Below are 14,038 nucleotides of genomic sequence, written 5' to 3' on the forward strand. Positions count from 1 at the left end.
CCTCCACCGGCCAAAGTCTTCCCCCAATTAATTTTTTTATTGCCAACCCCTCTTTTTTTTTTTTTTTCCCCTTGTTTGGCAAAAAACACCCAAACAACAGAAACCAGCTCTCTGCCCCGAGCTGGTTCATTAACCCAATTTGTAAACTGGGACCTAACTGGGGACACTGGGGCGGCAGTGCATCCCTACCCCTCCGCTGCTCCGTTTCTATGGCGATGCTAAAAAATAGTGCTTGGGCGGTGACTGCGGGGAGGCTCCTAAGAGAGGTGAACCCCCACATTTCCAGCCGGGCTGGGGCCTCCCTGGGGGGACTGCGGGTGTGGGCACCTCTGGAAAAGGGCTCTGGGCACGATGGAGCTGGGCAGAAATTCCCCTTTTTTCTCTTAAGCCCTAAAATCCCAACTTTTTTTTCCCCCAAATAGCCAATCCATCCCATTTTTGGCAGGTGCAGTGGGACCGCCCCCCCCTGCAGCTCCACAACAGCCCACGCAAGGGGGGATTTCTCTGGAACCCCCACTCTGGAAATAATGCAAATTTACGAAAATCTCTCTTTTTTTTTTTTTTTTTTTTTTTTTTTTTTTTTTTCCCCCTAAAACCAAACTACTGAGTGGGGCAGTTCCATCCCCCCGCGGCGGGGGGGGCAGCAGGGACCCGCTCTGCAAGCGTTGACCCAAGTGACGGTCGCCAGTCGCAATAATATCGTAGAAACAGTAAACTAATTTATTAATCCTTTTGCTATGTACAAGTTTAATGGAGAAATCTTTGTATGAAACAATTAAAAAGAACAAGATCTTGGAATTTTTTTTTTTCTATTTTTTTTTCCGTAGGGGTTATTATATTATTATTAATTTATTTTTTTTTTTTTTTTTTTTACAAACGGTGAAGGGCAGCGCTGCGGGTGAGACCCGGGCGAAGAAGTCGCTCCTGGGATATGCTTTTTTTTTTTTTTTTTTTTTTTGGGTAGCAAATTAGGCGGAATCAGCCGTATCCCGTTGTCCTCCTGGGAATGACACGGAAAAATCCGTATCCTGGCACGGGGACTGCGACGTGATGCATGCGGGGGGGGGGGAGGGGGGCTGCAAGGAAAACGGGCGCGTGGTTTGTATTGCTGAGCAAAGAAGTCAACCCTGGAGGCGTTACAAAACTTCAGGGAAAAGAGTTAAAAAAAAAAAGGAAAAGAGGAAAAAAAGAATTGAAAAGGGGGAAAAAATTAAAAATAAACGTTTTCAGGTGGTTTCTGGGCGCTGGGGTGGGGGCCGGTGGTGGTGGCTGTTGGGTTGGGCGCGTGGGGACGGAGCCACGGTGGGACGTGACCCCTCGGCATCCTCCATCCCAAAAATTGGAAATAAATCCCGTGGGAAGCCGAAAGCCCCGGCCGGGGGATGCCGAGCGCTGCCGGGGAAGGCACTGGGAATGTGGGGTGGGGGCTGAATTTCCGCTGGATCCAAGGTGGCTTGTTCGCAGTGGCCAACCCAAAAAAAAAAAAAAAAAATCCAATTTTTTTGCGAAAATCCCTTTTTTTTTCCTTATTTTGTTTTGAATTTCCACCCGCTCCCCCACAGTCCTCTCCCCCCGCCCCCTCCCCGCGGCATCTCTCTCCCGTCGCCGGCGGAGGACGAAATTCGTCGGGTCCTGGTTTAAATCTGGCTTTAGTGAGTGAAGAGCAAAGTGATTTCTGAACGCGTGCGAGTCTGAAGCGCTTTGGGGTCCGTCAGAGAGAGGATGGAGGCTGCTGGGGTGGACAGGAGCAGGGTTAAGTTTGCCTGTGCCTGGCGGAAGGTGCTGGGATGCGGTGCCGGAACGCTATAAAAAAATAAAAATAAAAAAATAGAGAAAAGAAAGAAAAAGAAAAAGAAGAAAATAAAGAGAAAAAAGAAAAAAAAAAAAAAGGAAAAAAAAAAAGCAGCTGAGCCGAGAGCGGAGGGAGCGGGGGGCTCTCTCCCAGGGGCTGCGGGGCCGGGGGTGCATCCCCTAATTTAGAGAGATGCCACCCGGGGCAAAAAAAAGGAAAAAGAACCAAAAAAAAAGGGGAAAAAAGTTTAAAATTCTCCCAAATTGTACATTGGGGGATGGGTGGTCTCGGCAGCTGCAGGGTGGGGGGGTTGGGGGCTCCGAGCATCCCGGCGTGGAGCCGGTGGTGGCGGAGGGGGGGGGAACGGTGGTCCCCGGGGAGCGGCAGCACGGGGTTAACCCGCTGCTCGATTTGGTGATGTGAAGCTGGAGCGTTTTGGGGAGGAATTATTTCATTTCTAAAAGGAGAAGGTTTTTTAAAAAAATTTAAAATAATAAATTATTTTAATTTATTTTAATTTATTTTAACTTATTTTAATTTATTTTAATTCATTTTGATTTATTTCAATTTAATTTTTAAATTTTAAAATTTTACTTTTTTTAATTTTAAATTTTTTTTCTTTACTTTTTTTTTTTTCTTTTTGGGGGAAGGGCTTCAAACCTATTTGGTGTCGAGGACAACCCCCCCTTTGCCCATCGTCCCTGGCAGGGGGGGCGCTGACAGCAAAGGGCCTTTCCCCGAGCACCCTCTGGATGCCGAGATGCCGCCGGCTGCCCTCAGCATCCCTCCCCGGTCTCCAATTCGGCATTTTTCAAGCCATTTCCGAATTTTTTTTTTTTTTTGCCCCCTTTTTAATGGGCACCTATGGACATGCGGTGTAGAGGGGTAGAGGGTTGACTTTTTTGGCCATGGCGGACCTAGCCGGGCGGCGCGGGTCTCCGTTAGATCTCGTTGTGCTCGCTGATGCCGCCGGCAATGTCGTACTCACTGGAGCGGGGCGACATGCCCAGGTACTGCTTCAGGAACTCGCTAAACCTCTTCTGGTTGTTCCACTTCCTCGCCGACTTGCGGACCCCGATGAAGCCCCCGTATCGCTTCTGCACCCCCCTGGCCGTCGGCGCCGGCCTCGAGCCGCGCGTCCCCCGCGGGAAGCCGCCGAGTCGTCGGGAAATGTCCTCGGGTGGTTGCAGGAAGGCGCCCGGCGCCGCTTCGACGCCTTCGTCTTCGTCTTCCCGTTGGCGCAGCAGCTCGCTTACCTGCAGCGGGCTCACCGGCCCCGCCGCCACCACCGCGCCATGCCAGGGATCGCCGGCGGCCTGGAGGTCGCGGGGCCGCGGGGCGGCTCGGCCAGCGGCAGCAGCACACAGCTCCCAGGTGGCCCGCGGCACGGCTTCGCCTTCGCACTCCAGGATGCAGACCTACGCGGGAGACACAGGGTTGGGCCTCAGGTGGGTTTTGGGCCCCCACCACAGGACTGTGGGACACCAGTGCTCTGCCAACCCCCCACTTCCAGCCCGTTCAGCAATGAAATGTTGGGAGACACCCATGGAAAGGTGCCAGCAGCTCGTCAGCCCTTGCCTGGCCTCATTTGGCAAGATGTCCCCTCCCAAAACCCCATCCTGGACTCCCAGAGGCAGTGGAGATGCTGAGGAGCCATGGCAGCTGCGCAACATCCCTCTCCCAACCCTCCCTAGACAAGCTCTGGACATGCTCCACACTTCCCCGTTGGCATCCATGCTCCCATCCCTCCACCCCGTGCTCCGTGCTGCTGGGTCCTTCAGCTGAGCCCAAAAAAATCACCAAGTCGTGGGACAGCGGAGGTGGGAAGAGCCCACAGCATGTCCTGGTGCCTGGGGTTGTTCCTCCCCAGGGGTAGGACTTTGCTTTTCTCCTTGCTGAACTCCGTGAGGTTCCTACCAGCCCATTTCTCCAGCCTGGCAAGGTTGCTCTGGATGGCAGGATGACCCTGTGGGCTACCACCCACACCTTCCAAGTCTGCATCATCTGCTAATTGCTGAGGGTGCGTGTGCCACATCATCCCGGCCGTTAATGAAGATGTCAAGGTCCTCCAGGTTTCAGTCCACCTCCCTGCCCATTTATCTACCCTGCGCTTCAGCGGCTTGTCTACGAGGACGTCATGGGAGACAATGTCAAAGCCTGATGAAAGTCAGGACAAGCTGGATGTCTCGCTGCAGGAAGCTATCAGGTTGGTCAAGCGTGATTTCCCCTTCATAAATCCGTGCTGGCTGCTACCGATGACCTTCTTGTCCTTCGTACGTTTGGAAACGCTTTGCAGGAGGCTGTGCTCCACCACCTCCCCCAGCATCGAGGTGAGGCCGACCAGCCCATAGTGTCCCGGCCTTCGTCAAAGACATGTGTGACATCTGCCTCTTCCCAGCCCCCAGGAACCCGCCCCGATCACCACGGCCCTCCAAAGGCCATCAAGAGCCGCCTCATGAAGAGGTGCCAACAGGCTTTCTCAGCACCCATGGGTGCATCCCACTGCATTTGTGTCTCATCCCTCTCCAAGAGGCCTCATCCACCAAGGCAGGACACAGACCCAGCTGTGGGGCGGTAGCCCAAGTGGGCTGGTACCACCAAAACCAGCGCCCAGGGGAAACCATCCATGAGAATATGGTAGAAGAACCAAACTAAATAAAGGCCTAAAGAAACCAGGGCCAGAGGGCCCAGAAGGGAAGAATTGTCTTCCCTCGCCTTGGAGTGTTTCCATCCTGACGTTATCTTCGTGGTGGGCTCTTTTACATGTTTAACACCAATTGGGGGACCTCATGTTGAAGCACGTTGGCGTGTCTCATTGCTACAAGCCATCTGCAAGACCAAAACCCTTGTGAAGACCCTCTTCACCATGGGTTCATTAACTTCACCAGGTGAGAGGTGCTACAAGTCCCAACGTGGTGTCTCAGGGCTGCAGCTCAAGCATGTGGCTCTACAGCAACTGGCTATTTCCATCCCCAAGGGCAGCCAGGTTCTTCAGACAAAAAGTCAAAAGAAAAATAGTTGTCCCAAAGTGAGGTGATGATGAGGGTCTTGTATGCCAGGACACCTACAAGGGTCCTGGTGGAGACACCAAGGGCATCCTGTGCTGAGCTAAGATCCTGTCCCAGCATCTCCAAGGCTTTGGCAGGGTCTATGGCTGATGGACGGTGTCCTGACAGTGCCCCGTGCTGGAGTTGAAAGGTGGTGGATCACATGGAGGTAACAGCTCTGATGAGTACCAGCTAATAGGCTTCAAGAGGAACTACCCCAGGCCTCAGGCTGAAGATCATCAGTGGTCCTATCACTCACCCACAAAACAGCCCCATGAACATCCCAGGGTCCTTGGCCATCACGCTGTGGTCTGATTTCACATGGAAATGGCTTCTGCTTGCGGTGTTTTGGGAGTCCTCCGCAAACACCAGCCAATGCTCCTCCACGTCCAGTGCCAAAACTACTTGGGGAGGCTCCTTCCGATCTTCGGTTGGCGTTAACGGTGCCACCGTGGGTTTGCGCCGTCCCTAGATGACTCTGGGGACCAGGACGTAGGTGATTCATCCACATCTTGAAGACCAATCTCCATCAGCTGGTCCCTGTCCTGCCCTGGCAGCTGCGATGCTGGTGCAGGTGTGTCTGTAACTTCAGCATCTCCTGTTTCTACCTCTGAAGGATGGATCAGCCACGTCACTGATGGGACTTCCTTGGCTGTTGCTTTGTAAATGGTGGGATGCTGTATCAAATCCCACCTCGATGCTTCTTCCAGCTGAAACTGAGCCTCAGAAGACCCCGTGTTCCTCTGCTCCTGGTTCAAACCACTCTTGCTTTGAGATACAACCTTGCACGGGACCCGTGAGCCACCAACCAGCTCATCTCTCCATCCTGCTGGCCGGGGAAGACAGAGCAAAATTGAGCTCCAGAAGCAGGACCCTGCAGAGACGCTGCTGCCCTCAGACTGCAAAACAACATTTTGGGGCAAAACCAGGGCGATCATGCCCCAAAACTCGGTGACAGCGATGTGTGATTGCAGGAAGCTTTGCCAGGAAAGGAGTGGCACTGGGTGGCTCCAGCATCTCCACGCTGCCCTGGAAGTCAGTGGACCCCCTGGTTTTGGGGGGATATTTCCCAGCCCTGGGGCCTTCCCGAGCTGCCGGCTCCTTTGGGGTGGATGTCTCAACCCACCGTGATTTATCATTGCTAATAAGTAGGCGAGCAGGTGGGGGGGGATGATGGATAATCCCCGGGAGGTGAAGGGGGAACGGGAGGGAAAGAAATGCTGCCGGCCAGGGCACAGCCACGGCTCAGCGGAGGGGAAAAGAAAGGATTAGGGGCTGGAAAAAACCCAAAAATGCTGTTTAATGGCTCTTTCCATTCAGTGTTGGAGGCAAATCAAGAGGGCGAGAGCGGCTGTGGGGTGCCTGCTGCCTGGTCCCCCAAAACACCCGTTCGCCAGCCATCTGCAAAGCTGGTCCCATCCTGATGGGGCTCAGAGGGGGGTTTTGGTGGCTCCTTGGAAGATGGGGTGGGGGTCTGGGGGGGTCCAGTGTTGGTGTAGGTGAGGATAATGATTCCACAAGCCATGGGGGCAGGAAAGTTGGGGATGCCTGGGGTCTTGGGACCCTCCTTGGGCCATCACAGCCTTGTCCCCACCACTCCCAGCAGCTGATTTGGGGTCTGCATCCTCCCTCAGGACCATCTTGTCCAATGGTGTCCCCGAGGGGGTGTCCAAGGAGGAGGGACAGTGACAGCAAGTGTCACCTTCCCCTCAGGGTTTGGCAATGACTGGCAGTCAAAGCTCCCCCAGACCCCAAACCCCACCCCTGGCACAGGGAGGAGGGTGCCCATCCAGTGTGTGTGGGGGTGCAGCTGGCACAGCACCCATAGGTGCTACCCCCAGGGGTGCTGCGCGTGGTGGGGGGACAAGCCAGCAGGCAGAGGGACTTACGAGGACATCGAAGCTGTCCCGGTAGAGGTGGCGGTCGCAGCGCAGACAGTCCCCCCGGCAGTCGCCCCGTGCCCGGGCGAAGAGGCAGAGCAGCAGCAGGTCCCAGAGCACAGCCCTCATGGTGGCACCGGCAGCGGCTGTGGCGCGGGAGAGAGAAAACTTGTCAAGCCGGGACGGCACCGGCACCGCCGAGCCCTGCACCTGCACTGAAATGTGCCCGTTCTCAGCCTGTCCTCCCTCACCCCTCCCCAGACATGCGTGTTCTCAGTCTCCCTGCCAAAATTATCCTTTTGGGAAAGGAGCCTGGCTGCCTCCTCATCCTCAAAACAGATCCTGAGTGTCCCGGCTTCATTTTTTCCAGGCTATCTCATGGCACGAGTCCCAGCCAGGGCTTATTTTAGCAGGTGGACGTGGTGGGGCGGCACGTCCCTGGCTGTCCCCTGAGCAGGACACTCCTTATCCGAGCATCACTTGAGCTGGGAGAGGATGTCCTGCTCTGGTTTCCCCTCCTGGCCGTTTTTGGGGTGCTGCCGCCCCTGTCCCTATCTTGGGAGGGTTCAGCCGTCGCTGCCTGGGGATTGCCGGGATCTGAGCCTGCCCAGCATGGAGCAGCAAAGCCAATTCCTAAAGAAACCCTCATGTCCTGTCTGGCTTTGCCGACATCAGATGCGGGTGGCTATTAAGTGACATGACCAAGGCCGTGTGCTTCTCTCCCAGTTCCTGGAGATTTAGCCTGATGCATCCAGGACTCATCTGGATCATTTAGGTCATCTGCAAACAGGAGGGTTGGTCCTCCTGACTCCCCACTCGCCCTCATCCCACCAGGAAAAGGTATCTGACATCCTCATGCTCCTTGGGAGTGGGTTCTGGTGCTGCATGGCACCAGGTTCATAAGCCAGTGAGGGGATGAGATGGAGGTGATGGAGAGGAGCAGGATGGGGACGTGAAGGTTGGTGCTACCCTTGGTGGCGCCGAGGTCCCTCCATGCCAGAGCAGCACCCAGAAAGCCCCGTACCAAGATACTTGGAGGCGAGGAAGACCTCAGTGACGGCTTTGCAACCCGTGTGTTGCTCCAGCAGCATTTCAGGCTGCTTTTGGGGGGGGTTGAGCTCTTGGGCAGGGGTTCCCCATTTATTTCCCACCTCACCAAGGTGGGGGGACACCCCCACTCCTTGAAATGGAAGCAGAGCATCCTTTGGGGTCCCCAACCGGCATCACAGTCACCTTTCGTCCCTGCCAGTCGGGCAGTGACACAGAGCCTGGCGGCTCCCAGTTGTCATTTGCTGGAGGGTACGAGGGGAAGCTGATAAGGAGCGGGAATTAAGGCTTAATCTTCGTCGAGTCTCATTAAAATTGACTGGCGGTGTGAGTCAGAGGCTTGACAGAAAGCTCCCAGGAGGGAGCAAACCCTCCCAAAAAATCACTCAGCCCCAAAATGGGGTTCAGCAGAGCCAGGGAGAGGGCTGAAACCCACCCCCAGCCCTGTCCCCATGTCCCCAGGAGCCATCAAGTCCCATGTCCTGGGAAAAGCAGGTCACATCTGGCTGCGGAAGAGGCGCCGAGATTACGGCTCGGCTTTTCTTCCCGGTTAATTGAAAGATGCTATCGGGCACGCGGGATGCGGTTCCCTGCCGGCATCACCGGCATCACCGGCTGGGGCAGGGATGGGAAAGAGGGAAACGACCCCCCCCTTGGTGCATCGGTGCACCCCTCCCCCCCCCCCTCCCCCCCAATTAAATCAGCCCATTAAAAGGGAAGGAGTGAGTGTGGTGGATATTTTTCTTGCTTCTGCCCGTGGGTGTTTGGGGCGAGGGGGGGGTGGCAGGGTTATGGGGTAGTGATGGCACGAAGCCCCTTCCTGAGTTTCACAGCCACAGACCCATGAGAAAAAGAGGGGTGCCTTTTTTCCCATTTTTTCCCATTTTTTCCCTTTTCACTATTTTTTTCCCAATTTTTTCCGTTTTCCCCCATTTCTTCAGAGTTTTCCCTCTTTTTTCCCATTTTTTCATATTTTTTCCCATTTTTTCCTCTGGGAAAACTGAACCTGTGCCCTATTTCTAAACGGATGCACCAGCCAGACCCACTGCCCTCATGCCTGGGGATGCCATTGACCCCGGCAAAGGATGTGACAGCTCCGGCGGCATACCACAGCCACCCCCGTGGCTCCTCGGACACTGTGGCTGCTCCTGGGCACGAACCTTCCTCTTCCTCCCCCAAAAATAAACCTATCTGACCCGGGAGGGGTGTGGGGTGTGTCAGGATACGGCCACTCCATCTCACAAAACAGCTTTGGGACCCCCCCAGCTGCTATTGGGCTGCCCCAAGGGTGCGTCTTCCGGAGTTTTCAATCCAGTTACCAATTATCCTCATTAATATTGGGGGGGAAAAAAGAGGTTTTTCTAGAAATCCAGCCTGCAGTTCAGATAACGGCGGGGTCTGGTTATCCATCAGGACAAGCGGCTTTTATTTATTGCTCCGGGTGGGATGATGTGGGTGATGCAGCCCTATAAAAGGGCTGATGCGGGGGGCAGCGGGAAGGATGTGGGACGTGAATAACCCGAGGAGAAGAAGTAGAAGGGGAAGCAGGTGCTTGCTGAGATGGGTTTTATTCGCTTGATTTGATGCGATTTGGGGTTGGGAGCTCGCGGGCAGCGCTGGGGAGATGCTCCCTGCCTCTCCCCAGGGATGCTTCATCCCCTCTTCACATGGGAGATGCTAACAGCAGGGATTATCCCGGCAGTGGGATCACCATCCTTCCCCAAACACCTTAACAAGGGTTTAAATGCAGCGATGCTCTCGCTTTCCCACGTCAGGATCAGTCCCGCCACGTGAGGAGCACATTCAGGAGCTCCTCTCTTCCCACGCCCGGAGCAAAACCAGCCCCAATTCATTTTTTACCTGCTAATTCCCCCAGTGCCCAAAGCCAAGGCCCGATCCCGAGGGCAAGAGAGATGCCACCGGGCAGGATCCAGCCCCGCTGGGAGCCAGCATTGAAGGAGTCAAAGCTTTTTCCAGTCGAAAAAGCACAATATTGTCCAACAGTGTCCCCCACTGGCACTGGCTAAAACACTTCCCTGGCTCCCCAAAACCTGGCAATGCCGCACAGCTTTGTGCCGGGTGAATTTCTGGGGGGAATTTAGGGAGAATCGGAGGGATTTGGGAGTGTGTGTGAGGGGATTGGCTGCAGATGCCCAGCGCTCACCAGAAAAATAAACCTTTCCTTTTGTTGATCCCCCTCAATCAGGTAATTGGCCATAATTGGCCGAAATTAGATGCCGCGGCGCGACTATAAACACAGATGTGGGCTTGAGAGACTGAGAAAGGCTGTTTAGAGGTAAAAAAGCTCAGGAAGAACATTTCTCCCCACATCCCCATGTCTCAGCCATTCATTCCTGCTTTTTGGGGGGGGACTAAAAAAAATCAAAGCAACAAAAGGACCCTCTATTTTCCTCCTTTTTGAGCTTTTTGGAAGGGAAAAAGGGGTTGCTTGCAAGCTGGGGATCTCCCGGAGCATCCCGCAGTGCCCCTGGTGAAGTCCTGGCTAGAAAAAAAAGGGGCAGAAATACTGAATGGGGAAAGTCATGGTACGACGGCTCCCAAAAAAAAACCCCTAAAAAATCCAACCCAGCCCGGAGGAACCCACCATCACCCCGTGGGCTTCCCCCTGGCTTCGCGCAGGCGGCCCGCGCCGACTCTTGTTGCATCCCTCCAGCTCCACTCCGGTTGATTTTGGGGCTGGATGGTGAAGCTGAAACTTTTCCTCTCTTGGGATAGAGGAGATAGATTTCTCCCTCCGGGAAGATATTTCGTTTAACCCTTAGCAGGGAGGGGAATATCTATCTGTGAATCCAAGCTGGACGGACCATCCTCGGACAAAAAAAACCAGCCAAGCCCCCCTAGGATGGAGAATTAAAGCAGATTTCCTACCTGCGGGTGTGCTGTCGGCTGCCGGCTCCTCTGATCTGTGACTCCTCCGGCGCCTGTACCACGGTGGTATATATAGACGGTGTACACACGCATCCCCACACCTCCCTCCCCGAACACGTGCGTCGCTGAGCCCACCCCCGGGGGCTGCCGGCGGAGGGATGCGCCAGCCAGCAGCTGGGGACCGGGGATGTGCATCCTTCCCCCCCCTCCTGCAGCCCTCATCCCTTCCTCCTCCTCCTCCCCAAACCTAAGGGGGCAACCCCGAAAGAGGTGAGGGGATGCCGGCCTCGTGGGTAGCCAAAGGTGCTGTGTCTCCCAGCAGCCTGGGGATGGTGGGGTTGGGATGGAGGCCGGGGGGGTTGCGAAGATGCTGCTCAGTGGCCCCCATGTGCCCTGGTCCAGATCTGGGGGGTTACAAGGAGCTGAAGGCACCAGCAGCTGGGTGAGCCCCAAAATCACCCCCCAGACCACCAGGGCAGCCCCCAGCCCTTCCCAGGGGGGCTCTTTTCCCCACCTCAGACCTCAGGAGGAGGAGAAGGGGGGGTCCCCAACCCCGTTACCAATCCTCTCCGGCACGGCTGCGGCAACACCGCGCGGCTACCGAACGCGTCGTGCATCGATGGCAAGCGTGCGGGTGGGAATAATTGATTTCAGGCTCAGCAGATGATGGAGGGGGGGAGCAGAAAATTCCAACTTTACGTTTCATGGCTGATGGAAACGCCCGGAGAGCCAGACGCAGCCGCGTGCCGGCACCTCACGAAGCGGAGAGCTGGATTTGGCCACTCCGGCATCAGGGATAGATGCTGCCTTTGGTTTGGAAAGGCCAAACCGGTCTCGACCTTCAACGGTTTCTCCTGCAAACCAGCATCACCCTATTTTTTTCCCCATTTAGGTGACCTGCAGCAGTAACGCTCTTTCCTGCCGGCACAGAGCCAGGACCCCCCCAAGCATCTCTCCCCGCCCCACCTCGGCAATTAAATAATAAAATCTGCCGCGGCTCTGTGATCCTATCTTGGTAATTTCTTGTAACGACTCCCTAGGAAGGGCTGGAGATCGGAGCGAAACGCTTTTCAGTTCGGCTACAGCTATTAAATAGTTGCGTTTAATGCCCCCGGGTGAGACCTCTGATGCGTTGGCACTTGGGCAGACGTTAAAAAAATTCTAGAAATTGATGAAAATGCCAAAAAGTGGTGAAACGGCATTGTAGGAGTGGTTGGAGGGGACCTGCCCAGTGCTGGGGGCAAGATGTGAGCCTGGATTTGGGGTGGTTTAGGGGAAAATAGGGCTGGTGAGCGATGCTGGGCTGGCCCCACAGGAAACCTGGGGCAAAGTGGTTCCCCATCAGGATCCCAGGCGAGTGCTGGAGATAGGGATGCTGATTTTTAAAAAATATATATATATTTTATATTTATCTTTTAAAATATGTTTTACATAGATCTATTGCTTCAGTCTTTCCTTAACCACTTGTTTTTTCATTAAGGACATATTCTCTGGCTTTTATGCAAAGCCAAGCAGCAGCTGAGCCGGAGTGAGAAAGCTTCATGCTTCTTTTGTCCTCTCCTGGGGTAATTTTACAAGCTCTCAGGGCTGCTGTTCCCTCCTCAGCCCCCCAAAATATTAATTTCTTGGTGTTTATTGAAGCGCCGTAGCCTCTTCTCCCCTAACCCGGCCACTCTGCCTCCGCCGCCCCTTGTTTGAGCCGGTGATGATGATGCTATTGAGCTGGCAGGAGCAGGAGGCAGCAAATGACATCGGGGTGACGTGGTTTACAGTCTTGCTAATTAACGGGGGGGGGGGGGGGGGGGGGGATGATTGACAGCTGAGGTGCCCAAAGCCAGCACGCTAGGCAGGAGAAATGCCCATTTTTGCAGCGTTTCCAGGTTTTTCCAGGTCTGTGTGGGTACCGGCAGCTAAACTCCCATCACCAGTACTGGGGAGGGAACAGGTTTGGGATCTGGGGGTGATTCGCCCCTTGTAAAATTAGGATAGAAAATACAGATTTTTTTTTTTTTTAAGGTTTTTGGGCATTTCTCTTTCAAAGTTGGGTCCGATGGAGCGCTCTCCTCTGCAGTTTAAGGGGGGGATGAGCATCCCTGGTGAGGCAGAGCAGGACGATTCGAAGTGACAGGCAATTAGCAGCGAAAAGCAACGATCCTTTTCAGAAAGAGGACATAAAGCAGATGGGATCTGGCGCAAGGGAAACATGGAGAGGATTTGAAAGCTGCCTGGAGAACGCAGGAGCTGGAAAACTCGGGAGCTGGGAAGTTGTGTTGTTTCCCTGGTCTCTTGGATCCCTTAAATGTTGCAGCTGGAGGGGCTGAGGACATACCCAAGCCTGTGTGATGCCTCCCATGATGCTGCCTGATTATTTTCCTAATTAACTCTGGGCAGCCGTCCCCTCCCTCAAGACAAACATATACCCGAGCATCACCTCCTCTCCCAGCCCCTGCTCGGGTACCACCGCCCGGGAGGTGATTTTCCAGGAGCGTTTCAAGAATCAGGTGCTCAATGCCAGGGCCGCATCCTGCTCACAGGCAGCCTCGGTGAGACACTTTAATAAGATACTTAAAGGGCTTCATTTCACCGAATTTGGGGTTGAAAAATGCCAGCAGCGGGGTAATGCTGATTTACTCCCATCGGCAATGATGGGGGGCTTTGAGCTCTACCCTGGCGGGGCGAGGATGAGTGTGATGAAGGCTCAAGTCATTTCTGTGCCCCTAATTGCTGGGCATGATGGGAACTTGTTTGCATTCTTCACTGTTGATAAACCTTAACTGAGGCTCCACGCCAAACGTGGGGACCTCTGGAAGCACTGCCGAGGGTTGCCTGGAGACCTTTCTACACCAAGCAGGGGTACAGGCAGGCAGCAAACCCCAAATTTAAATGCAGGGAGCGTAAAGCAGCTCTTTGCCAAGCCATAGGGATGAGGCGTGTGTGGGGTACCCTCTGGCTCCATCACCGGCGATGGGTGCTGCGGGTAATATTGCAGCTGGGCTGGAGCTGATTCCATTCACCGGGTGGGAAAATCAACCACTTTTCACTCAGGTTGGTTTTCTACCACTTTAGTGAGTTGGATGAGCTCAGGAAGGGGTCTGACGGGCAGCAGGAGGACGCAATGGGGCAGAAACCATCCTCCCATGGGGATGCAGCTCTTCATGGGCAAAGCAGCACGTAATCCTCTGCCTGGTCTCCACTGTAACGTGGACAATAATGGCTTCACTGCTGGGCCTCCAGTAGATCCTGGCTGAAATGAGTCTGAGGTCAAGAATGGGTGAGTTGAAGGATTTGGGAGAAATGTTAAGAAATACAAAATGAAAGGGAGGGGAGAGCAATCCCTTCCTGCACGTTGCATCGAGCAGGAAAGATGATATTCCTACAAGAGA

General features: G+C 54.5%; 1 protein-coding gene across 3 annotated transcripts; it reads right to left on the reverse strand.

Annotated features, from left to right (window-relative positions):
- Nucleotides 1-699: 699 nt before the first annotated feature.
- On the reverse strand, nucleotides 700-11,389 carry PNOC (prepronociceptin). Of its 3 annotated transcripts, none has more exons than XM_074861284.1 (5): nucleotides 11,355-11,389; nucleotides 10,656-10,708; nucleotides 6,729-6,865; nucleotides 2,781-3,210; nucleotides 700-1,803 (listed from the first exon to the last, which is right to left on the reverse strand). In XM_074861284.1, the coding sequence occupies exons 3-5, from the start codon at nucleotides 6,846-6,848 to the stop codon at nucleotides 1,754-1,756; spliced, it is 600 nt and encodes a 199-aa protein (XP_074717385.1). In that variant the 5' UTR covers nucleotides 6,849-6,865; nucleotides 10,656-10,708; nucleotides 11,355-11,389; the 3' UTR covers nucleotides 700-1,753. The 3 variants fall into 3 exon arrangements, with proteins under 3 accessions (XP_074717385.1, XP_074717386.1, XP_074717387.1); XM_074861286.1 differs by having other exon boundaries at nucleotides 1,746-1,803; nucleotides 2,710-3,210; XM_074861285.1 differs by having other exon boundaries at nucleotides 700-3,210.
- Nucleotides 11,390-14,038: the final 2,649 nt, after the last annotated feature.

Source organism: Strix uralensis, chromosome 3 (genome assembly GCF_047716275.1).
Source record: "Strix uralensis isolate ZFMK-TIS-50842 chromosome 3, bStrUra1, whole genome shotgun sequence".
In the NCBI taxonomy this organism is placed as follows: Eukaryota; Metazoa; Chordata; class Aves; order Strigiformes; family Strigidae; genus Strix; species Strix uralensis.